We start from the raw sequence: 24,935 nt of genomic DNA on the forward strand, positions 1-24,935 counted from the left end.
GGCAGCGGAGCTCCCCGGCGGGGCCGGGCCGAGCCGAGCCCAGCGCGCAAACGCCCACCACCCGCTCGGGCCAGGCCGCGGCGGCGGCTCTCGGGATCCATGGAGACGGCGCGGGGCTCCGCGGCCTCCCTCGCGCCGGCCGGACTGTTGGTCTTCGCCGGCTCCGCCGAGCGCGACGTGGCCTTTGCCAAAGCCTTCTGGAACTCGGTGACCCTGCAGCCCCCGCTGGAGTCCCGCCTGGGCCCCGGGGGGCCGCGGCCTCGAGAGACCCGTGAGAGACCCCCCCCGCATCCCCCCCCGACCTGGGCGGGAGACACCCCCGCACTGCCCCCCCTTTTCCCCCTAGCAGTGTGTGGGGGGGGAGATACACCCCCCCGCATCCCCCTTCTCCCCCCAGACCTGGGGTGGAGACACCCCCCCCCGCACTCCCTCCTTCTCCCCCTAGCACTGGGCGGGAGACACCCCCCCGCATCCCCCTTCTCCCCCCAGACCGGGGGGGACACCCCCGTACTCCCCCCTTCTCCCCCTAGCAGTGGGGGGGACACCCCCCCCCGCATCCCCCTTCTCCCCCCAGACCTGGGCGGGAGACACCCCCCTGCACTCCCCCCGTCTCCTCCCAGCACTGGGGGGGGAAGACACCCCCACCGCACTCCCCCTTTTCCTCCCAGCAGTGGGGGGCGAGACACCACTCCCCTGCATTCCCCTCTTCTCCCCCCAGAATTGGGGTGTGTGTGAGTGATCCTCATGTCTTTCCCCTTGTCCCCTATCATGTAGGGGTGACCCCCATTCCTCCCCAGTAATGGGGGGTGACTCCAGGTTATGACTGTTTATTTCCTGTCTCCCCAGGGCTGCCTTGAGAGCCCCCAGCCTCTGCCACAAAAGCCAGCTGTAATTTAGTTATGCCCTCCCACCTCCCCTACCTTTATCCGTGGGAGGACCCTATTAAAAAACCCTCCTGTGCAGGTGTACCCCAAAAACCCAAATCCCCTCTCTCAGCCTGCATGTATGTGGCGTGTGTGATACGCTTTTGCTTCGCAGTCACTGGAGAATCGAGGTGCTGGCCTCAGCCAAGGTTTAAACTAGTGTTTAATTGTATACAGCTGAGCAGCCCCATTCAAGTCAATACTTGCATGATTAAGGTTAAGCATGGGTGTAGGTGTTGGCAGGATCAGGACCCTGCTTCCGTTACTGGAGGAGTTTGAAACACTGTAAGTCATGTTTTGGGGTGTTTTTGAAAAGTTGCTTATGGACAGGTGCAAACTCCAGTGTGGACATTTGTGTTTTGGTTTAAGATGGGTGTATTTTGGTTTAGATAAACATGTTCCTGATTGCCTTGAGCTAAACTGAACTGAAATCAGTGTCTGCATGGCCTTTTCCAGTGCTTTAACTAAACTTGTTTAACATCACCCCTGTACTTAAAGCGTGTCCTGCTGTGTGTCAACAAGGCTAAAGTGATATTTTATTTCTTCTTTATGTGGTTTTTGGTTTTTTAGAGAGAAATATTGCTTTCCAGATTCCACCAGGCAATAACCGTGAGTATAAAATAACAAGTGCTCTCGTGTTGCTAAACCCTTGACACCTTGGGGGGTGGGGTTGTGTGTGTGTGTGGCTTTTGGGGTTTTTGTGGGGGTGGGAATTGAGCCAGGAAGTGTCTTTATAAGGGCTGAGTCACAGGACACTGCCCTCTCCCCCAATTAATGGCAAGAGTAAGATGGTCCTGTGGTTAGAGTGCTATCCTAGGACTCCAGAGACCTGGGTTCAGTTTCCTACTCTGCCACAGACATCTTGTGTGACCTTGGGCAAGTCCCTTTATCTCACTGTGCCTTAGTTTCCCATCTGTAACCTGGGGATAATAACACTGCCCTACCTCACAAGGGTGTTGTGAGGATACTATGTTAAGGACCATGAGGTACTCAGGTAATGGGGGTCAGATATCTATCCCAGAAGTCTTACAAAGAGCCTGGTAGCCAGACATTATAGCCTGGTCCTGTGAACACTTTCACAATGTTATGAGTAATTGTGGTGAAAGCAATGGGGCTACTTGTGTGCTTAGAGGTAAGCCTATGCTTGTTTCAGGATGGTGGCCATAAGCCCCACGTTTTCAGTTTCCAAAACGTGAAACCAAAGGAAACTTAACCAGGTCTGTGAATTAGTTCACAGTTCTGCAATGATGCCTGTCATTTCTATTGTTACTGGTCATACTGCATTTCCGTATCATGTGCCATTTGTATAGGTCTTAGTGCTAGCTATTCTGAATCATTATTCAAAAGCTTGTCTAGCACTAATTTTCTATGTAGCCTTTGACTCTTTTTTATTTTATTTAGAGAGTGAACAGATAATCTTGGAAGCTCACAAAGCTCAGAAAGCTGAAGAAAAAGAAAAATATCTTCAGAAGGTAAGATCTACTGAATAAAAGATTCTGGGGTGTGCCTATTGCAAATTTTTAAAATTTGTATAGATGTTGAAATACATGATTGTGCATAATACATAATGTGCAAGCAGAATAAAGTCTAGGCTGGTTATTTATTTTTATATATCTACACACACACACACTCACTGCTTTAATAGGGCCAATTTACAAACCTGAAAACAATTATGAGCCAAATAAACTGAGAGCCTCTGAGTACCTTTCCCCAACCTGAAGAAGAGCTCTGTGTAGCTCAAAAGCTTGTCTCTTTAGTCAACAGAAGCTGCCAAGCTGGTCCTCACCCACCTTGTCTCTCTAATCTGAGTATAAGATGAGAAAATGGGTGGCTACAGTCAAACAGATGGGAGAGTTCAAAGAAACCATGAGACAATATTGGTTAGTGTCATAGGCAGTGGTCTTAAAGTAGAGCAAGTGCAGAGGTGTTTGCATGTTCAGCGCCTTAAGGCATGTCTACACTGTCCTGCAGTTCACACTGGGTGTGTGTAAATAGCAATGCACAGCAGTGTGCTGTGCTGCAACTCCCTCATGTGGATGCTGCAGGTGTGAATGTAAAAGTCCCAAGTTCGCACTAATGGCAGGACTACGTTACTGCAAACTCAGGACCTTTAAGTCTGTGCTTTCAGCATCCGCACGAGGGAGTTACAGCACAGTGCTTTGGTGTGCACTGCTGTTTGCTCCCCCTAAGTCTGACCTGCAGTACAGTGTAGCCTTGCCCTTAGTGTCTTGTATCTACAAGAAGACTCTTGTTGGAGAAACAACTTTAAGCAACTTGGGTAATAAACTGCAGTGGAATGTTCTGATGATTTCCCAAAATGGTTGTTCTTCAGTTAGTTCCGATAGGTTAAGTAAGGCACGCTCATCACTAGGGCCACTGGGGGTCTGTGTTAAATCCCCAGGCACTGGTCATAGCACTCCAGTTACTAGCTAGCATCACATCAGCCTACAGTTAACTTCTAGACCAGAGGGAAAACACGAAGATACTTTTAGTGACAATATAGGGCTTATCCCCTCTGCTCTGATAAAAGCTTGAGGTGAAAGATAGGTGAAGCAATTGTGTTCATCCCAACCAAACTAATTTTATGTGTGCATAAGGATGGAGTACTGCGGAAAAGGGGTGGGGTGGGGGGGTCATAGTAGATCACAAGCTAAATGAGTCAACAGTGTAAAATTGAAGAAGAAGAAGAAAAAAAAGCGCAAACCTAGTTCTGGGATATATTAGCAGGAGTGTTGTAAGCAAGACACAAGAAATAACTCTTCTGCTCTACTCTGTGCTGATTAGGCCTCAACTAGAGTATTGTGTCCAGTTCTGGGTGTCACATTTCAGGAAAGATGTGGGCCAAATGGAGAAAGTCCAGAGAATAGCAACAAAAAATGATTAAAGGTCTAGAAAACATGAGCTACGAAAGAAGATTTAAAAAATTGGGTTTGTTTAGTCTGGAGAAGAGAAGACTGAGGGGGTACGTGATAACAGTTTTCAAGTACAGAAAGGGTTGTTAAAAGGAGGAGGGAGGAAAAAATTGTTCTCATTAACCTTTAAGGATAGGACAAGAGGCAATGGGTTTAAATTGCAGCAAGGGCAGTTTAGGTTGACATTAGGAAAAACTTCCTAACTGTCATGTTAGTTAAGCATTGAAATAAGTTGCCTAAGGAGGTTATGGAATCTCAGTCATTAGAGATTTTTAAGAGCAGGTTGGACAGACACGTCAGGAATAGTCTAGATAATGGCCCTGCATTGAGTGCGGGGCACTGGACTAGAAGACCTCTCAAGGTTCCTTCCAGTCCTATGATTGTATGAAAGAAACCCCATGGCATCCTGAAGAGCCATTTCTCTTCCTGTATATGTTGGGACATAGTGTTGCACAGTTACATTAGATAGATATGGTTTGAGGTCCATTTGCTTTTTAGTAGTGCCTCTTTCAAAGGCTTTTTATCAGGTTATCTCTTTAACGAAGGAATTGGGATAATGAAATTGCATTTTAAATCTGGAGGACAGATAGTACTTTTATTAAAAACATAAAATTGAAAATAATGAAGGAACTCTAAACAGCAGAAAGTGTGAGTCGCTGTTTATCTGATTGAAAAAGGAGCTAATTATCTTGCTACAGCAAAACCATAATTTCAATAAGGACTTATTGAGTTTTTTGTAATATTAACATCAAACATTTAAATCCTTGTGGCTGAAGTCGACTTAAGAAAAAAGCATAAATTGCGAAGTTGGAGTGCATTTATAAATTTATTAATATAATTTATGAAAACTGTTACAAGTTTGCTTTAACATTCTGCTTGTATTTTTTTTAAGAAAATTTTGTTCATTTGACCAAAGTTACTCACATATTTGTTTGCAGGGTTGGGGCCATTAATCACTCCCTCAGAACTGCAAGAATAAATATGAAAGACTGTAATGGTTTCTCATGCAATGTGCATCTACAGACTGCATTCACTATTGAAATTTTTGAACCAAAACTTTTATTGGCCAAAACAAAACAAAAAAAGTGCAGATTCAGGTTATCTGAAACATTTTTGCAAATTTGTGTTGAATTTGCCAGATGGCTTGTTTGTTTTTCAGCTTTCAAAAAAAAAAATTAGAAAAAAGTCACATCTGTCTTGATTTTGTTCCATTCTTCCAAACAACTTTTTGTTTTGAAATTTCCTTCCATTTAATTTTAAAAATGGAAAACTTAAAAATAAGGTCAAAATCTAAACCAAATGTTTCATTCAATCCAAAACCAAGGTTTTTGACTCTTAAGTTTGCTAACAATTTCAGAAATATTCATTTTTGGATGGATCTGATTTCCCTCCCACACACACACTTTGGAATTACCAGGAAACATTTGCACAGCTCTAATGTAGACCCCTCTTTGTTTGATGAATTTTGACTCTCAGACCGTAATGGCTCCTTTGATTGTATTGTCCCTAATCAGGTAGGAGGTTTTGAGACCTGCTATGTGCTGACGTACATGTGTATGGTTAAAACTCCTTAATAAAGGAAAGAAGCTAATGTGCATTTCAATTTTTTATTTCGTATTCTGGACTAATTTCATGACAAACAAAGTCTTATTTGCTGGTTGTTTTAAATGACAAAAGTAACATTTTGAAGAATTGGATATAAGTTTTGTAGCCTTTTTTTTTTTTTTAATTTAAAAAAACACTTCATCCATGAGACTGTTCAATAATAGAATTTATTGTTGTTTAAAAGATCATATATTTAGAAAAAAGCTTGTTTGGCTGATTGTGAGCTCCTTGGAGCATGGACTGTTTTTTATTGTGTGTTTGTACAGCACCCAGCACAATGGGGCCCTCTTTGCATTTAGGCCCTTTAGGTCCTAAATGGAATACAAATAATTATGATGCTTAAAATCTTCAATTTTTTTTAATCAGTTCAAATAACCTTTTCTGAATTTAGGAAGACACTAGGATTTACACAATTCAGTCTTGTTAGCTCACCTACTGTACTTGAAAAGTATCCAGACACCTGTCACGCTTCTCTGTCTCTCTCTCACACATATAATGACTGACACCCTGTTGTACTTTTGCTTTCTAGATAATGAAGTATTCAACAGAAGTAAACTTTTGTTTGCATTTACCAACATTACAGATGGTAAATTACTACTGCATATGTTCACTACGGAGCCAATTAATCAGAATCTAGCTCAAACGCAAATAACATTCAATATTGTGATAAGGTTGCTAGCCTTACTCTGTAATTACAGGATATTTTCCTTATTTTAGTAAAATGTTTGGGGTGCGTTTTTTGGAAAAGCTTATATGTTAGGCCTGGGAAGCAGGCCAGATTTAAGCAATCAGCGGTAGGTGTGTAAAGGTGCTGAGGTCTGCAGCTCTTCCTTGCAACTCCGCAATCCTCCTCTTTCCAGTTAATAACTCTGTAATGCATTTAATCTATTAGCATGCGTTAGGCTTACCTTTTGGAAATTGGATTAACAGGGCAGTAGTCCTTTTCAGTGAATATTCAGTTGATTTTCTAAAAATTCTGCAACTAGATTAAATCAAGGTTGTGCAGCTTTGCACATCCTACAGTTGTAGGTGCAGTTGAGAAATGTTAATGAGCAAATTATACAACCGCAAGACCGAGTACAAGCCTCCAGTAAATCCAGGGATATGATAGTTAATGCATTAAACAGAATAAGACTACCATTTAAATTATTAGACAGAGGTAAAATTTTCTTTTAAATCCACCTGGTAGCTCTTGAGTTGGATGTAATGTTCTTTCTGTGTGGGAAGGCGTCCCATTGGAAGAATAAAATATGGAAGGTGAGATCTGCTATGCAGATCTGAGAAGATACATTATACCTTACTTAGGGAAAAATTAAGAATTTTCAAAAAAGCATCAAGTCAAGATATAACTATTACACTGTAATTTCACAAACTCACAGTGAAATGCATTCATGGAGAAAGGTTGTTTTAATTAGCCAGTTAATTTTAATGAAACTGGAGTAATGTGCACAGAAACATAGCTGGTATCATTTTATTTTAATACATTCCTTGCACTGGACTAGTATGTAATTCATTTATTCCTACAGTGTTTGTAGGTTATTACCCAATTACCTAAGAAATTGCAAGCACTGCAGGTCCAAGGGAGTCAATCTAAGTGTGCCTAACATCAGGTAACCTAGCCTGTCTGAATATATTCAGACATATTGATATGCAATGCTTTTTAGTCTGGTCACTTCCTGTCCTTCAATATTGGTCTCAGACTGCTGTCTTCCACCTCATCTCTGAGTTAGTGCTGTAGATCTGCACATTACCATTGCATACTTTGATAGTGCTGTAGATCACATCGGTAATTTATTCACCTAGAGCACAGAGCAGCATAGCTGGCTAACACATTGAAGGTCACTTGAGGGACTGGAAGAGAGTTTCACAAGGTGGAGTTAATGAAGTGTTGGAATGCTGCCCTCCTTCCAGTTGGCATTATTGATTGGTTTGGTAGTCAAACCTAGGCCTGGTTGTGACAAGGTACAGAGGCCCAGCACATAATGGGATTACAAGGAGAGCCAAGGTTTCCTAGTTATCACGTGGATCATCTGGGTTACTAAAGCAAAGGAGAAGCTGCAGCAACCAGTTTTCTGTAAAGGCTGGGGCAGCCACCACTCACCTTCTTTTCTTTCTCTCTCTCTCTCTCTCTCTTCCCCCCCCCCCCCCCCCATCTTCCATGTGATAGCTCAGAACTGAGCTCTCCGTGTAACCTGTACACACTGGGACGTTGTGCCTTGTCCCAGCATGTTCAGGGTTGACTGCCAGACTTCAACAGAGTTGGCTTACTCTTGTTTTTAATGTTCTTTGTTTCATAAAGCCACCTGTGGAGAAAGCGAATTGAACTCAACTAGCATCTGGGGTTTTCTTTCACCTTCCCTGGCTGATGCATATCAATACAATCCCTCTTTTATAGACTCATAGACTCATAGACTTTAAGGTCAGAAGGGACCATTATGATCATCTGGTCTGACCCCCTGCATGCTGCAGGCCACATGACCCTTCCCTGGACTCTGCCATTGAAGTCCCCAATCCTGTGTTTTAGTGACCTCAATCGGCAGAGACCCTCCTGCTAGTGATCCCTGCCCCATGCTGCGGAGGAAGGCGAAAAACCTCCAGAGGCTCAGCCAATCTACCCTGGAGGAAAATTCCTTCCCGACCCCAAATATGGCGATCAGTACTACCCCGAGCATGTAGGCAAGAGTCTCTAGCCTGGCCCTTGTTGGCCATTATGCTATTTACGTACCATTGCTTGGTTTTCCTTGGCTACTATGTTTTACCATTAAACCATTCCCTCCATAAACTTATCTAACTTAATCTTAAAACCAGACAGGTCCGTCGCCCCCACCGTTTCCCTCGGAAGGCCGTTCCAATATTTCACCCCTCTGACGGTCAGAAACCTTCGTCTAATTTCAAGCCTGAACTTCCCCACGGCCAGTTTATATCCATTCGTTCTCGTGTCCACATTAGTACTAAACTGGAATAATTCCTCTCCCTCCCTTGTATTTATCCCTCTGATATATTTAAAGATAGCAATCATATCCCCCCTCAGCCTTCGTTTTGTCAGACTAAACAACCCAAGCTCCTCTAATCTCTTTTCATACGACAGGTTTTCCATTCCTCTGATCATCCTAGTCGCCCTTCTTTGCACCCGTTCCAATTTGAGTTCATCTTTTTTAAACATGGGAGACCAGAACTGCACACAGTACTCCAAATGAGGTCTCACCAGCGCCTTATACAACGGAAGCAGGACCTCCTTATCCCTACTAGATATACCTCGCCTAATACATCCCAATACATTGTCAGCATCATATCTATTTTTGGGTGTGTTGAGGTTACTGCACACAGGGATTACTTTCAAAAACTTTATCACAAGTATCCAATAACAATTTCTTCAAAATTTCATTGCCATTCAGGTCAAAATGGCCAAAATTAGAGTTCTGCATCTCAAATAATCATGTACACACTTTGCTGTTCTATTTTCAATGGCCACAACATTATACAAGAAACTTAACAAATCCATTTGAATCATTTTTTGAATTCTCTACATTTTAATTAATATTATTTGTGTCCCTGTGCCAGTTATAAGTCATTGATAATGAATGCTATTGAAGGGTTTCACTTTTCATCCAAGCTAGGCAAAACTGTGCCTGAAAGGCCTGTAGCAGAGGATGGCACAGTGTACCACTACCCAGTGTCCTAGAGACACTGGATCAGATTTTCAAAAATATTTAAGTGTCTAAAGAGGCAGATAGGCAACTACTGGGATTTTCAAAAGTGCCTAAGCAGGTGAGGCATCTAATTCCCATTGCTTTCAATGGGACTCAGGTACCTAACTTGCTTAGGCCTGGTCTACACTACGAGTCCAGGTCGACCCTAGCAGCGCCAAACCGAATCGTATACTGAGGTATAGATTTGGCCCTCTTTTTTACAGCCTCACATATTTTGCTTTCCTTTCTAGTAAAGGAAAATAAATAGTAAAATGTAAGTTCAGACTCCAGAATAATGTCTGTCTAGGTGTTATATTGGGGCAGCCATACCCCAAAATGGACTAGTTCTAGTCTTGGATCTCTTGTTACCTGCTGTATTTTTAAAAAGAACTGTTGTATAACTCAATGGTAACGTTTTTGGCTAGGTTTAAAGTTGGTTAAAATTTGAAGTGGTTTGTTGAACAAGTGACTCTTTTTAAGGGCTGAAAATTACATGAGCAGAAAGCTCAAATTCTGCCGAGGAAATTGTGGTCAGACAAAAGAATCCGAGCTGGCTTCAGGAGTTTTCTTTTGGTAGCTGGGTATTAATATACTGGCAGAGGTTATTGCTCTGTCTTCATTGCAGTTACCCCTGGCTTTTACTTGGGTGTTGCTCCCTAACCCCTACTGGCCACAGAAAACAACCCTTTTGCCCAAGTTTAGAGGTGCTTTTAAACCCAAGCTAGTTGGCCCGGGTGGGGCTGTGGGTTAAAACCCAGATGCTACTCTCACTTGGGCTGGTAACCCACCAACTTGGCAGTGGGGACACAGACTAAAGCACTCTTGTGCTGATAGTCCTTCAGTGCTTTCCCACAATTTCCCCCGTGTGCCCAGAAGGACAAACAAGTTCTACCACACCTAACTGGGAAAAATCCGAGTGGCTCGGCTCACTACAGCACAAAGAGCCATAGATACGCCCCCCAGAAGTCATAGTGATAGGCACAGGGGAGCACAGCACCAGTATCTTGGGTAGGGCTTTGCAGTGTGGCTGCTCATGCCTGGGCTAAGCTAACTAAGGGTGATCGGCCCCTGGGTTACCTTTGCAGTGAAGATGTACCCTAAATGATTCTTAAAGGAATGTTGAGCATCCTCTTCCCTCTCTTGGCAGGAATCCCTTGTCTCCTTTTACTTCCCTGTGATAGGTGCTAACATATTCTTGTGTTTAAACCCTAAATCAATATTGAGCATTGCTGGTTAAACATTTCCAGTGCTGCTTAATCCTATTTCTCCTTACCCTGCTCCAATAGCTAGATCTTCTACTTCGTTTTTTTTCCTGAAAAATGCCTTGCTCTGTCTAGCATTGGCTGCTTGGATAACAGAGAGCAGATTTCTGATTCATTGTGCTTTTACTAGTGATTAGACACAGTACAGGAAATGTTGGTCTGTTTAATATTCAGATACTTACAATTCCCTGTGAGTCTCAGCTCTGGTATTGAAAGAAACGGGGAATGACGTGGACACTGAATAAAGAGGTTTTCAAATCAGATTTTACTTCCTTAGTTTTGTACACGTTAGGTTTTAACCCAAAAGGAGTTATGAAGTGAGAACTCTTTGGTGTTAGTCACAGTCTGTAATTTGTTCTTCTCTGGCATTGATGGTGGAGATTTCCCAGAATACTTATTGGAATGTCTGTTTCATAACAAATTGCTAGGAATGTCTCAGCAGTGTTTAAGATGCCTTTTACCCAGCTTAAACAATTCCTACTCTTCTCTCTCTTCCCCCCCCCACCCCGCCACCTCTGTAGCTTGAAAGTCTGTTTTTCATTTCCAGCAAGCAAAAGTCCAATAGCATTTGATTACTGCATGTTAGAAGTATTTTGATTTATGTGGGTGCCTGGAAACCCAAATATTAAACTGGTCTGAATAGAAATTGTTGCACTGTTCATCATGAAATCGTTCTACTTCTGCAGCTGGTATTTTAGAGAGAGAATGGTTTTAACAAGTTCTGGGACATAGACTCATAGACTTTAAGGTCAGAAGGGACCATTATGATCATCTGGTCTGACCCCCTGCATGCTGCAGGCCATAAAACCGTCCCTACCCCTTCCCTGGACTCTGCTGTTGAAGTCCCCAATCCTGTTTTTAGTGACTTCAATCGGCAGAGACCCTCCTGCTAGAGATCCCTGCCCCATGCTGCGGAGGAAGGCGAAAAACCTCCAGAGGCTCAGCCAATCTGCCCTGGAGGAAAATTCCTTCCCGACCCCAAATGTGGCGATCAGTAAGACCCCGAGCATAAAGGCAAGAGTCTCCAGCCCGACCCCGTTAGCCATTATACTATTTACCCACCATTGCTTGGCTTTCCTTGACTACTATGTTTTACCATTAAACCATTCCCTCCATAAACTTATCTAACTTTATCTTAAAACCAGACAGGTCCGTCGCCCCCACCGTTTCCCTCGGTAGGCCGTTCCAATATTTCACCCCTCTGACGGTCAGAAACCTTCGTCTAATTTCAAGTCTGAACTTCCCCACGGCCAGTTTGTATCCATTCGTTCTGGTATCCACGTTAGTACTAAGATGGAAAAATTCTTCTCCCTCCCTTGTATTAATCCCTCTAATATATTTAAAGATAGCAATCATATCCCCTCTCAGCCTTCGCTTTGTCAGACTAAACAACCCAAGCTCCTCTAGTCTCCTTTCGTACGACAGCTTTTCCATTCCTCTGATCATCCTAGTGGCCCTTCTCTGCACCCGTTCCAGTTTGACATCAACTTATCTTTTTACAGTTCTGAAGAACCAAGACTGTTAATGAAAAATAAGCAAAACGTATTGCATGTTTCACTATTCTGGATGAAATCATGGGACCATGGAAGTCACTGGGAGACTTACCTTGACATCAGTGGAGCCAGGATTTCACCCTTTGACTTCTTAAAACACTTCCATGGAGTGGGAGAGAATTGCTTGCACCAAAGAAGTATTGTGACAATAAAAGATGTCTTCTGCCTTGGATGTGATCTTTTCACATCTTTCAAGCAAGTTTGATATGGGTTATTTTGGATGGGAGACCGAAATAATCCTTATTTTGCTGTCTTGAAGAGACACGGGGAGTATTGTTTGCTAACTTTTTGTTTGTAAATGTGTTTACTTCACCACTTGGAGTGGTTCATCCTGGATCAAGACACAGATGGCCTTCTTCAGATATCCCTACATCATTCTAGGAACAGAAAACTCAGTATTTTAAGATCAGACTTTCTGGATCATGGAAAAATACTTTGTCAATCAAGCAGTTATTTCACAGTATTTCCTAATGTACTTGTTACATACTTATTCTAGCTTTCTGCTCCATTAAGAAATCAAATGTTTATTGTGAAGCTGTAAGATGTAGATGAGTATAAATTAATTTCTCTGGACTTAAAATGGTAAACATGTTTTCTCTCAGGCCAAGAGGAGGGATGAAATACTTGCTTTACTGAGGAAACAAAGAGAAGAGAGGATCACAGTAAGGCTGCTTATTTTTCATATTCATCTTTAACATGTCTATCTCAAGAGCAGTCCTTCTTTGGAACTTCTTAAAATACAGCATGTACCAGGAAACAACATATTCTGGTGAGGGGATACTGATATAATTAGAGGTTATCTAGTCTGAGAATAGTCTTGGAAAACAGATGCACTTCAGTACGAATGTTAATTAACTTTGGGAAAAGGAAGTAAAATATGTCCACTTCCCCTTATAATCCAAAAGACAGTGAGGAAAAGGAAATTGGTACAGCTTATATAAGTGGTCAAGGGGTTAATTGGCCAGATCTTGGGACTGGGGTTAATTTTTGTAGGACTATATTTTTTCTACCCAGGTGCCCAGGTTCCTGTTTTTTTTTTTTTTTTTTTTTTTTTTTTTTGAGGCATCATGGTAGAAGAGGGTCTTCAGGATGGATTTAAATGTGCCTTTGCTCAGGAGGGATGTTTCGTGCCTTAGGGACAGTAGGGAAGAAGGTATGGAGATGTTTGTGAGAGAAGCAGACAGTGTTGAGGCTCGCATTGCTCACAGGGAGGTGATAGGAAAAGAGACAAAGATGGATAAGTGCTAGGCCTAAGATGCCTGGAAAAGATCTTGGATTTGGGAGGCAGAATCCAGGGGAGGTGATATTGAAGGGGGTGATATTGTCAGGTCAATGGGCAGGGAAGATGATCTTAGCAGCTGCATTTTGTTATAGCTGTTTGGCTACTAACAATAGAACTGAAATTAAATGTAAAACAAAGATAAAATACAATGTTCAACTTAAACAAGGATGAGTAACAGAAGCAACACTTCAGTCTGTTTTAATACAACCACATTTCACAGAAGTAGTTACATTTCTCAATTAATTTAGCTAGATGAATCTTTACAGACTGTCAGTCTTATTTTTAATTAACTTTATTTTTCATCATCTGTTGGCTTTCCCACTATAACACCCTATTACCAGAGATTTATACGAGAACCATAAAACTGACTATAGTTTTGGCATATGTTATCACGCTAGGATCCTTTTTATAAACTAATTTTTTGAGGGTGGGAAATCCCTTTAGCTTTTTTCTTATAAGTAGCATAAACTAGATTTATCGATTTGGAATGCTTTTGTGTGGATTAGCCAGATAGGAGAAACAGAAGGAACTGGAACAAGAGGGTTTTCTGTATGACTAAAGAATTCTCTTCCTACAGAGGCAATTGACGAGGTGCCAAGTAGAGATGTATGAGTTCAGAGGCAGTATAAGACCAAAACTACTTCTGCTGAAGAGCCATGCATCCTGATTGTTAAATACAGTGACATTCTAGCAGAGAAGAGCAAAACTGCAGATTTTAGGCAGATAAATGTAATGATTTAATGTAATGAAACAGTGACTTGGAAAGCAAGATATCCTAAAAGACTTTCATAGATGAAATCTCCATCTTAGGAGTAAAATGGTCTTAAGAGCCAAAAGGGTCCTTTTTCTTCTCTCATTTATTTCAGGATTGTAAAGTGGTTCAAAGGAAGTACTTCCTTTTCACAAAGTTCATTAAAATCCAGGATAATGCATATCTGTTTTACAAGACAGTTTCCAAATTCAGTCCGTTAAAACTAAGCTTGGTACAAGGGACTGATCAAAGTGATATTTCATACATATAAGAGCTGAATTGCTACAAGTATGTATCAGAAGGCGACTATTAGTGAAGATCTCTTCATCTACTGCTTTTTGCTTTGTTTTATATGAATAAATTATATATGCTAGAATACTCAGACTAGCTATGGCAGTAATTTACAAAAGCATCTGATCTGCCTGTTGATATTGTATTTCTGTGATTGCTGATTCTGAAAGGCTGCATTATACAATCTAAATTTAGAATGAATGAAAACAAATTCTAAATAATATCTTTCTTTATTTCTTAGAAAGAACAGATTTCTTGTCTGCATAAACCAAAGACCAAAACACATCAAGTAAGGTAATGTAAATGCTTATTATAAAGTTATTACTCTGTCCCAGCAATATTGCCTGATTAAAGTCTTTTCCCATTATAAAGCCCTATTTTTGTGGGTTGATCCTCTGCCACAGAAATGTTCTCTGGGCCATAATGTTTTCCAATTATTTTTACTGTTTTTTAAAAAAAAGATAATCAGATTTGCCTTACACATGTACCCAGAATCAGAGGCTAGTGAAGAGAAAAGCCCTTTTACATTGACTAAATCAATCCTCTTTCAGCTAGTTCATAATTGCTAGTGCTTTCTCCAGCCTAGTTTTAAATACCCGTATAAAGACAGGACACGTCACTTAGCACAACTGACTCAAAAATCTTCTTTTACTTCTTATGCTCCAGCAATTTAGTAATAGAGGTGAGGAGGAGATGGAAGCTGAATTCTGAAACTAGAACAATGGTGTGGAATTTCAAGAAAAATGTTAATATTTTACTCTAGGTACAAAAAAGTTGGTGAAATCCAAGAAAAAACATAATTTTCAAGAAAATGTTTAGATTTCTTTACCAAGTAGTGAGGGAGATCAGAGAGCATGGGCAGCAGGCTGTGGGTCTTGGGGATAGGATGGATGGTTTGAGAATATATATGCTCCTTCTTGCCCAAATAAAATGGGGCAGCCATAAAACAAAACACTCTGGCAGATTTTAAAATTTGCTTGTTTCAGGCCCTCCTGATAGATCAACAATGTAGTGGATCACACAGTTTCATGTGGTGGTTGATGAAGCTACAATGATTTCCAAATCTAACTCTTAAGGCCCTGATTCTGCAAACACTTACGCGTTGACTTAAAGGCAACTATTTTTTGAAGCCTGATCTACACCTAAAACTTAGGTTGACCTGTAAAGCTCACTCGGAGCTTTGGAAAATGTTATACCCTGAGCACTGTACTTAGATAGATGTGGCTAGTTCAAGGGAAGGATTCTTCTGTTGAGCTAGTTACCACCTCTGTGAGAGGTGGGCTTCCTACATCAATGGAAAAACCCCTTTCATCGACGTAGGAGGCATCTATGCTACGGTGGCATAGCTGCAGTGCCTCAGCTGTGCTGCTGTAGCAACTGTAGTGTGGACGTACCCTGAGTAAAGTTACTCATGTGCCCAAATGTTTACGGGACTGGAAATGAAGGGCTAGATCCTACAAATGGATCTTCCTGCGGGCATCTCTGCATCATTGCAGAGCCGCATTGAAGCCTTGAAGGCTGTGTGCCCATGCAGATAGTTCAAGATCTAGCCTTAAAACTGGAGAATTTTAAGAATATTTGAAGACTTTTGCAAAGGTGAGGGGTAAAATGCCCTAAAGAGAATGTCTGCCGCGGATAGGATACTGGATTAATGAGCTGATCCAATAGTGTGGTTCCTAAGCTTGGTGAAAGTTGTGACCAACATCATGACTGAGATTGCTGAGGATCTGATTTTCATTCTGCTGAACAGCTTTCTCTCTGGTCCTTGAATGGAATCTCCCGAGTGATGTCACTGCTCTTCTTTCCCATTGCGAGTGAGCATCTGTATAAACAAACAGGAGCCAGCAAATATCAGCTAGGGAGTGGGAGATTTAATCTACTATGTGAGCAGAAGCTTAATCTTAAGGTCACATTACTGTTACTTTCAGAAACCAACAACTGAAAAAGGTTAGAAAACTCCCACAACTTATCTTTGTCAGCAGGTTTTGGTTAGAGGGGACTATCAGACAGGAACAGGAAAACATAAAAATCTGTTTTTGTAACAGGAAATCTCATTTAATTAGATAAAAAAGCAGTTTAAATCTGACCTTGTATACAAAAGATGCTGCTAAATTAAAGATGAAATATCAGGTTCTTTTACACCATTGTGCGGTTGTTTCTTTTTTGTCCGTCCATTAATATGTTTTCACTGTATATAGAGAAATAATAATAATAATCCCTATCCACAAATCCCTATCCACTCCACAGGGCCAACATATACAATCTTAGATGCAATTTTTTTTTTCTGATACATGTCCACAGCTAGCTCAACTCTACCCTTGAATGTGTGAACAGTAAAAGCATTGCTTCTTGTAGTACAACACACGCTGCACCTGTGTATCCCTTTCTACAAGGGAATTTCACAGCATCAGTAAATAAGGGCTCACTTACTGATGTAGATAAAACACTTTCACTAAAAGCCCAAAGGAATTCAATTGGGAGAATTCTGAGGTCACCGTGTGTGAACACTGGAAAGCTTTCAGCCTAAAGGTACAAAGTGCAGCGCTCTTACTGTCTCTTACCATTTCCTCCAGGCAGTCCTGTATCTATAGAGTGTATACTACTACGAGGAACCATGGGTATTTCACATTCTCACATGGCATATAATATTTGTTTGGGGGCGTTCTCATTGATAGTCCCTGCCCTAAGGAGTTTACAATCTTCTTTGTTCTGTTTGCATAGTGCCTAGTATGATGGGATCCTAGGCGCTATCACAGTACAAATGATAAATAATAGCAGTTGCTTATTCTCCTTTCCTGATGCCAGAAAATGTAATGTTACTCTGAAAAGCTGGTGTTCCTGTAGAACGTTCTCACATCAGCAGTTCCAAGATGCATTTTGATCCCTGTTTGTTAGGCAGCACTCAAGCAGTTAAAGAAAATAGCTGCATTTGCTACAATGTTGTTCTTTATTTCTAAAACCCATCTTAAAAATCTCATCTTTGGAAAAGCTGACCTGGTATCTCACAATCCTTGATTCAGCAATTTCTCCCTTTTCATGAGTTTTAGATCGTTCAAATGAAAGCATTTTTCTCAGACCGCTGATTAGGGCCCACAGAGAAAACTGAAGTTTAATTTAGCTTATTACCATATAAAACAAACATTTGCTTTAACTCTGCCTTCAAAGAGAACATTAAGCTACTGAGTGTATTTATTTAAGCAAACTCACCCATGTGTCTGACAAAGTGGGTATTCACCCACGAAAGCTTATGCTCCAGTACGTCTGTTAGTCTATAGGGTGCCACAGGACTCTGTCGCTTTTTACAGATCCAGACTAACACGGCTACCCCTCTGATACTTGTCACCCAGAGTGGAAGCTATGGAGTCATATCATAGTCTAGATGCATACCATGGTCTAGGTAATACTTGTCTTGCCATGAGTACAGGGGACTGGACTAGATGACCTCTCGTCTCTTCCAGTCCTATGATTCTATGATTGATTCTTTATTTCATTAGAATAGTTGTAAATTTAAGTCTCCTAATGCTTGTCACTGAGAAATGATCAATGATCATATTGATTTCACTAATATCTTTTAAAACATTTATAGTCTTTATTGGCTGAGATGATTCCTGTTTTCAGTGATAGCTCAGATGGACAGTTGGGAAAATATCTCCTATTTCCAGGGAGCTATGCAGTGTCTAAATCCTACTCATCTTCTTTGGGCAGAATTCCCTCCTTTCCTGAATCTTTCTACCTTTAGTGATATCTTTAGTGAATCTCCTTTCTCCCGCTCTGTTTGCCGCCATGCTGACCTCCTCAGCTCCCATGCTGGTCTGTCTGTATTTATATAGCCTTTCACCTTCCAAGTATTTAAAAATAGAAATCAGTCTCTCTCTTCCTTCTAGCTTGTAGGGAAAATAGTTTGAATAGTTCTCCATGGGCTGCTTTTTTTTTTTTAAATAGACTTGCTTAAATAAAAGCTTGTTGACACAAGTTATATGCTTAACTATACTGTTTTAACTATAGCAGTACAAGCCTCCTCGTGTGGATGTAGTTGTACCAATATAAAGGTGCTTAGAGCAGTATAGCTTATTCCCATGCTGGAAGGGGATTAAGTTGTACCAATGTAAGGCACCCCTCTCCTGGTATAACTGCATCCATTTAAGAATGTACTGGTCTATAATTATTTCAGTTTAAAAAAACAAACAAACACTCACTCTTAACCAATATTGTTGTGCTGGTGCAAAATGTGTGACGGGTCTTATTTCTTTAGCAATTTTGTGCATGTGTTTATCTGTAGAGCTTATCAAAGGAAAGCCAAGTCAAAGAGCAAATTCAATGTAGTGTGGCCCGTAGTTATTCTCTCTTGCATGAGATATTAAGGCTGGACTCTAGATAGCCTTAGTCCAGCTGTTGTGAAAGTTCTGCCTACTATGCTGTTTTCTACAGGATTTGAAAATGTAACTGCATACCCAGAGTCCAAGGGTTGGATCCTCAAAAGTGCCTAACTTTTATTTAGGAGCAATCTTCCATTGACTTTCAACAGACTTGTGCTTCGAAAGATGCATAGACTTCTGAAATTCCATCTTTAGTGTCCAAACTAATAGCTGTCTTTTCATTTGGTTCTGAAAGTTAAAATAACTGCCTGTAGGCCCCTGTCCTGCAAAGATTCATGTATATGCCTCACTTTATGCAGTGAATAGTCTTATTGGGACTATGCATTGTGGGTTAAGGGAGGCCTCTGTGTTTAATCATTGCAGGACCAGGGTCATAGTAAGTAGCAACTCTGTGTGACCCCCTCCCCCCAAGTGACCCTGTGGTCTAGATCAGTGGTTCTCAACCTATTTATCATTGTGGGCCACATATGCAACTCTCTGTGTTATATGGGCTGCATCCACACAATGTATATACTACCTGTAGGGCCCTGAGGACGTCACATGGACCGCAGCTGTGTGCTGATTGAGAACCACTGGGCTAGAGCTTGGCAAAATATCTGAAGCTGAAAATATTTTGAATTAAACTGAACATTGGAAGCGTTTACTCTGCAAAATTGGATAAAGAGGAAAAATGTGTGGCGGTGGCCTCAAGCAGCCAGCATAAAACCTGAAACTAAAGTACGGGAATGGCATCATGCATTTATTTACTGCAGCTGACCTGGTTTTGTTATTTCCAACAGGGCAAAGATATCTGATTCTGACATTGAGGATCAAGAAACAGTAAAAGCCCTTGAATAGTTTGGTTAGGGTGACTGAGTTGGAGATTCAAGTCTTTGTCTCTTCACTTCAGAATGATATCCTGCTAACAGGCCTATTCAGCTTTGGAATTTAAGCCACATGCATTCCTGCTTTCGTTACATTTCTAGTTCTTCCTATTGAGCCACGGGATCCTCTGCCCAAAGTTATGGATGCACTTGATGGAGCAGCTCTTCAATCCAGCCGTAAATTTCTTTGTACTGTGTTTGATTAAAAGTCAAAGTAATAAATGTTTAATCCAAATAAATGGATTTTTAACGGCAAATTTTGTATTTACTTTGGAAATTAATTATGCTATGTTTGTTTATGGCATCATGATTTTACAAATGCTAGTTCTGTTCTGGTTTTTTTTAACCAGCCTCATATTTTTCCTTTGTCTTGGCACTCTGCCACCAAACTAAATACAGTGAGTGATAATTGTGTATCTGATAAAATAGGGCGGCTGCATAGGGTAATTGTTTGAAATAAATTTTACTGGCCTTGCTATCATAGAGACTATACATCTCTCTCTAAGACTTATTATCTTTCCTAATACTAGGAAAATATAATCCTTACTGAGCTTTATTCCTGATGATTCAAAACTAGGTTCTAATTGAATTTAGTGCATAAATTCATTGAGATTGCAAACCCCTTCTATGACAGCAAAACATGTCTCTCTGAATTTTCTCCTGCTCTGCTGCAATGTTTCTTTTGGTAGCCAACACTAATGCGCAGCAAGACAAATTCACAAAGGGCTTGATTCCCTTCCTTGTTCTCTGTGTGCAAGAAATGAAAGTGCTAGTTGCAGCCAGATCTTTTCGGAGATTGTCAGCATAAAAAAATAAGTGGAAATACTGCCCCAAAATGTCAGTGAAACATTTTGTAGGGTGGGAATTAGAGGCATCCCCAGTATGTACGTTCCCTGTTCATCTAGAAGGGGATGTTTTTCACAGCCTCCTGTCACTTGCAAGGGAAGGCAGGTTCTATAACTTCCTCAGACTCTGTACTGTGAATTGGTCAGTATTGTTGTGCATCGCTTTCAAAACGCACACACTCTCTCTCTCTCTTCTCCTCCCCTCCCCCCTTTGGATGTGCCATTAAAAAGTAAGGCCCAGCAATGCCTGGTCAAGAAAGATCCTATGGCACGTTTTGCAGAAGTATTAGCCCTAAAATCTCAGTCAAATAACAAAATAAGGAAGAGGATGACACTCGGATACTACAGTAGTGGATATGGTATAAAACCTGAATCCACTAGAATTGATGTGAACTGAAAATGATAGACACACCTATAACAAAAACCTGGCTAGAAAGAAATGAAAAGGACCTGACAGAGGCTAAGATATTCTAGAGAGTGTTGGGTCATTTGGTTAGTGACTTATTGTGACATTCTTGGGGTGCTCAGGACTTCATTGTGTTTAACTGGGTGTCAGCTCCTTGACACCACCAGCCTATTACCTATCCAAACAATCTCCTGTGGGCTATGCCAGCCCTTTACTTTTCCCTCCAGGTTAACAGTAAGTGTACCTCAGTCTCCAAGCTCCTTTGAAGCATTCCCCTGTCATATCCAGCTTCCTTTATACTGAATACTCAAAGAATTACCAGCTCAGCTGTTCCCAAATGGACAGTATACAGACCAGGATTATATCTTTGTAGAACACACAATACTTAGATATATTTGTAGTGAAAACAAGAATAAGTTTATTAACAAAATAGAGATGCAAAGATTCAAGTGAATAGTGAGTAAGATTATTGGTGGAAAAATGGTTCAATATCAAACAAATCAATACAAATTTTCTAGAAACTAAACAAGCTAACCTCCTGTCTAAAGCATTCTTATCTCACACAAAGCCTTTTGCGGTGTTTCCAGCCAAGGCTGGTTATGATCCCATTTTTCATGAATGTAAATGTGCCATCTGTTTATTTCCTAGGTGCAGGATAACAGGGTGCTTTCCTTGTCCCCCCAGCACAGTGCTGTAAACCTTTTGAAGTGCACCCCCGATAATGCTATTTTCCCTTTGCTGTTCTTCTCTTCCTGTTGAATCTCACAATCCTTCATCTGTGTTTTGTTCCTGCTGATGATTGTGAACTAGACAATACTCAGTGTACATTTCAACAGATAAATGGATAAATATCTCTGGGTGGATAGAAAACCAGTTTTCACCTCTGCTGATTAGCACCTTGGTACAAACTGTAAGAACATATTTCCAGTTATATATGTATGTATGTATGTAAGTCCTTCCATAGTAGCAGTGCATACATTTTATGATGATATTCATAACCAGTGTGACACCAACTTTCCTTTGACATCTTGCATGACATTTTTTGGTATACCTGAATCAGGATTTTCTTGTAACCTCCGTATCAGTTGACACTGAGAGGTTTGGGGGTCACATTTATCCAAGGGATTTTAATTCTTCGGAGCTTTGCTAGCCAGATTCTAAATGCTATAACTCTTCTGAACTCTGATGGATTTGTAAACAGAATAGGTCTGGCAAATTTCATCAGCACTAAATTCACTTAAAATGCAAAGGAAAATAAAAGTTTGTTACATTAAATGATATGTTGTTTAAGCAGATGCCGGGTAAGGAGAAGGAGCACAGAGCTAACAATGTCACAAGGGCTGCATAATTAGTTAACAGGATTGTCTAACACGTTTTTAAAATACTGAAGATTCTAAAATCTGTTGCAAGACAAATTATATGAGATGTTTAAATATTTGTACTTCATGCTTGTTCAAAAAAAAAAGTTTGATCAGGGCTGCATCCCTTAATGGCATTTTTCTGTCAAAATCAGCAGAATTTTATTTGCTGCAGTGTGATCTCTGGTTGTGCATCTGATTTGGGAGGGGCTGATGGTGAGTGAGTGGCACAATATCCAGTAACTTGCAGTAATTCAACAAAACGTCTTGTAAATGCTGACACTTCCTTCAAGGAAGGCGTGCTCGTAGTTTTAACATTTTTTCTTTGAACCCATTAAGAAACTCCTTGTATGTACACTCTAGAGCAATTGGAAATTATTTTACCTATAGTATGAAAATATCCAACAGCTTCAATTAAGTTTATTTTTTTTATACTTTCTAGAAGCACAATAATTATTTTGGTCACCTCATTATTCATGAAACAAACAAAATTTTCCAAAACAGGATTTCCTTTTGTGCGTCAAAAAGTGTTTCAAAGAGCAGATGTTCTAATGGAGCTTCAAGGAAGTGAATCTTTGGCTGGCATGTGTCCAGTTTCAGGAATAGACCCCCAAGCTACTGGCAACTTACACGCTCTGCTTTTCTAGATATTTAGAGTAGTTTAAGAGGATTTGAAGTGGTTAGATGCTTATGCTGCCTTAATGACATACCTTGCTTTAAGGATTTTGAACAATCTTAAAAATTGAAAGGATTTAAGGAGTTTTCTTCTAAAAACCCAGGAAATTAAATGTTTTAAAAATGTGTTATACAATAATTAAAACCATAAAATTGCTCATGAGAATATAGGTACATAGGTAGATGTTTGAATGTTTGATGGATCAGGGCCTTATTAACCAAGGGTCAGGAACGGCAAAAGATACAGTTCCTAGAAGAGCATTAATTCTGCTGCGTTGCACAACCTGTGTAATTTTATGACATGACAGAACTATACAGGATGCAGCAGAGGCAACTATACAAGGCAGCGGAGGTAATGCAGTTGGAACCCTAACTTCTGCATTTCCTGACTGCTGGTGACGTGGAGTACAAAGCTTGCAAGTTTTACTAAAAGGCCTTTTTAAAATTTAATATTTATTGATTTTTTTTGGATAATTGTTTCATTGAAAAGTTTCTCCAGTTGGGCCCAAAAGAATGAGCCTGAGTTTTTTAATTTTATCAAAGTTTGTTAATTCTCAATTTTTAAAAAAAACACAACTTTGTATCTCAGTGCCATTCAGATAATGGTGCTCTGGAGTTTCCCTACATTTTATTCTTTGTAATTCTCTGTCCCTGTCTGCAGCACCTGGAAACCATCTCAGGTGTGGAGCATTTGAACCTCAGCTGAAGAGTCAATGGGTCCGGAAACAGATGCACATCAACTTCCCAATCAGGAAATAACAGACAGTGAGGAAAATGTAGACTCAGCATTTATCCCATTAAAGTCAGTGTTTGACTCAAAATCCATACATATTTACTTTCTGTACTGCTAGGCCCAAAGCAGATGCTTAACAGTGACCAGACAACAGAGTCCTCAACACCTCTGACCGGAGGTTCTGGCCATAGCTTTTAGGGGTTGTGGACGGAGGCTCTGTCCCTAGTTTGTGCAGCCGGAGGTGATGTTGATCTAGCTCGCTGGGATATGGGCACATTTCCCCTTGTCCTAGCTCTTTCAGCAGCCACCATGCAAATCCCTGAGTCTGCAGTAGAAATGCAGCATTTTGTGTTGGCATGATTACAACCCGTATCCCCCCTATGGCAGGGATGTGAAATTGAAGGGAGGTTGTAGGGGTGTCTGGGGGTGGGGTGGAGGTTGCAGGGGAGTCAAGGGGCGGGGTGTACAGTGTGGGGGGCGGGGTGGAGGTTGCAGGGGTGTAAGGGGGTGGGGTGGAGGTTGTAGGGGTGGCTGGGGGTGGGGTGTACAGTGTGTGGGGGGCGGGGTGGAGGTTGCAGGGGTGTAAGGGGGTGGGGTGGAGGGTGCAGGGGTGTCTGGGGGCGGGGTGTAGGTTGTAGGGGCGTCAAGGGGCGGGGTGTACAGTGTGTGGGGGGCGGGGTGGAGGTTGCAGGGGTGTCTGGGGGCGGGGTGTAGGTTGTAGGGGTGTCAAGGGGCGGGGTGTACAGTGTGTGGGGGGCGGGGTGGAGGTTGTAGGGGTGTAAGGGGGCGGGGTGGAGGTTGTAGGGGTGTAAGGGGGCGGGGTGTACAGTGTGTTGGGGTGGGGTGGAGGTTGTAGGGGTGCACGTGGGAGGGGCGCGGGGTGTACAGTGTGTTGGGGTGGAGGTTGTAGGGGTGGCTGGGGGCGGGGTGTACAGTGTGGGGGGGCGGGGTGGAGGTTGCAGGGGTGTAAGGGGGTGGGCTGTAGGTTGTAGGGGTGGCTGGGGGCGGGGTGTACAGTGTGGGGGGCGGGGTGGAGGTTGCAGGGGTGTCTGGGGGTGGGGTGTAGGTTGTAGGGGTGTCAAGGGGCGGGGTGTACAGTGTGTGGGGGGCGGGGTGGAGGTTGTAGGGGTGTAAGGGGGCGGGGTGGAGGTTGTAGGGGTGTAAGGGGGCGGGGTGTACAGTGTGTTGGGGTGGGGTGGAGGTTGTAGGGGTGCACGTGGGAGGGGCGCGGGGTGTACAGTGTGTTGGGGTGGAGGTTGTAGGGGTGGCTGGGGGCGGGGTGTACAGTGTGGGGGGGCGGGGTGGAGGTTGCAGGGGTGTAAGGGGGTGGGCTGTAGGTTGTAGGGGTGGCTGGGGGCGGGGTGTACAGTGTGTTGGGGTGGAGGTTGTAGGGGTGGCTGGGGGCGGGGTG

The 24,935-nt window shown here is 41.9% G+C and overlaps 1 protein-coding gene across 2 annotated transcripts; it reads left to right on the plus strand.

Annotated features, from left to right (window-relative positions):
- The first annotated feature begins 10 nt into the window (after positions 1 to 10).
- On the plus strand, positions 11 to 23,569 carry HOATZ (HOATZ cilia and flagella associated protein). 2 transcript variants are annotated; one of them, XM_054005496.1, is made up of 6 exons: positions 11 to 271; positions 1,494 to 1,532; positions 2,325 to 2,395; positions 12,547 to 12,606; positions 14,510 to 14,562; positions 23,453 to 23,569. In XM_054005496.1, the coding sequence occupies exons 1-6, from the start codon at positions 100 to 102 to the stop codon at positions 23,484 to 23,486; spliced, it is 429 nt and encodes a 142-aa protein (XP_053861471.1). In that variant the 5' UTR covers positions 11 to 99; the 3' UTR covers positions 23,487 to 23,569. The 2 variants fall into 2 exon arrangements, with proteins under 2 accessions (XP_053861471.1, XP_053861470.1); XM_054005495.1 differs by lacking the exon at positions 23,453 to 23,569 and adding an exon at positions 19,424 to 19,999.
- The last annotated feature ends 1,366 nt before the right edge of the window (positions 23,570 to 24,935 follow it).

This window comes from Malaclemys terrapin, chromosome 15 (genome assembly GCF_027887155.1).
Source record: "Malaclemys terrapin pileata isolate rMalTer1 chromosome 15, rMalTer1.hap1, whole genome shotgun sequence".
NCBI lineage: Eukaryota > Metazoa > Chordata > Testudines > Emydidae > Malaclemys > Malaclemys terrapin.

What these genes read in the sequence shown, in the direction of transcription:
- HOATZ (XM_054005495.1), top strand. Translation starts at nt 100, where the DNA reads ATGGAGACGGCGCGGGGCTCCGCGGCCTCCCTCGCGCCGGCCGGACTG. An exon ending in AAGAAAAATATCTTCAGAAG is followed by an intron (nt 2,396 to 12,546) that starts GTAAGATCTACT and finishes GTTTTCTCTCAG; the next exon opens with GCCAAGAGGAGGGATGAAAT. An exon ending in ACCAAAACACATCAAGTAAG is followed by an intron (nt 14,563 to 19,423) that starts GTAATGTAAATG and finishes TATTTCCAACAG; the next exon opens with GGCAAAGATATCTGATTCTG.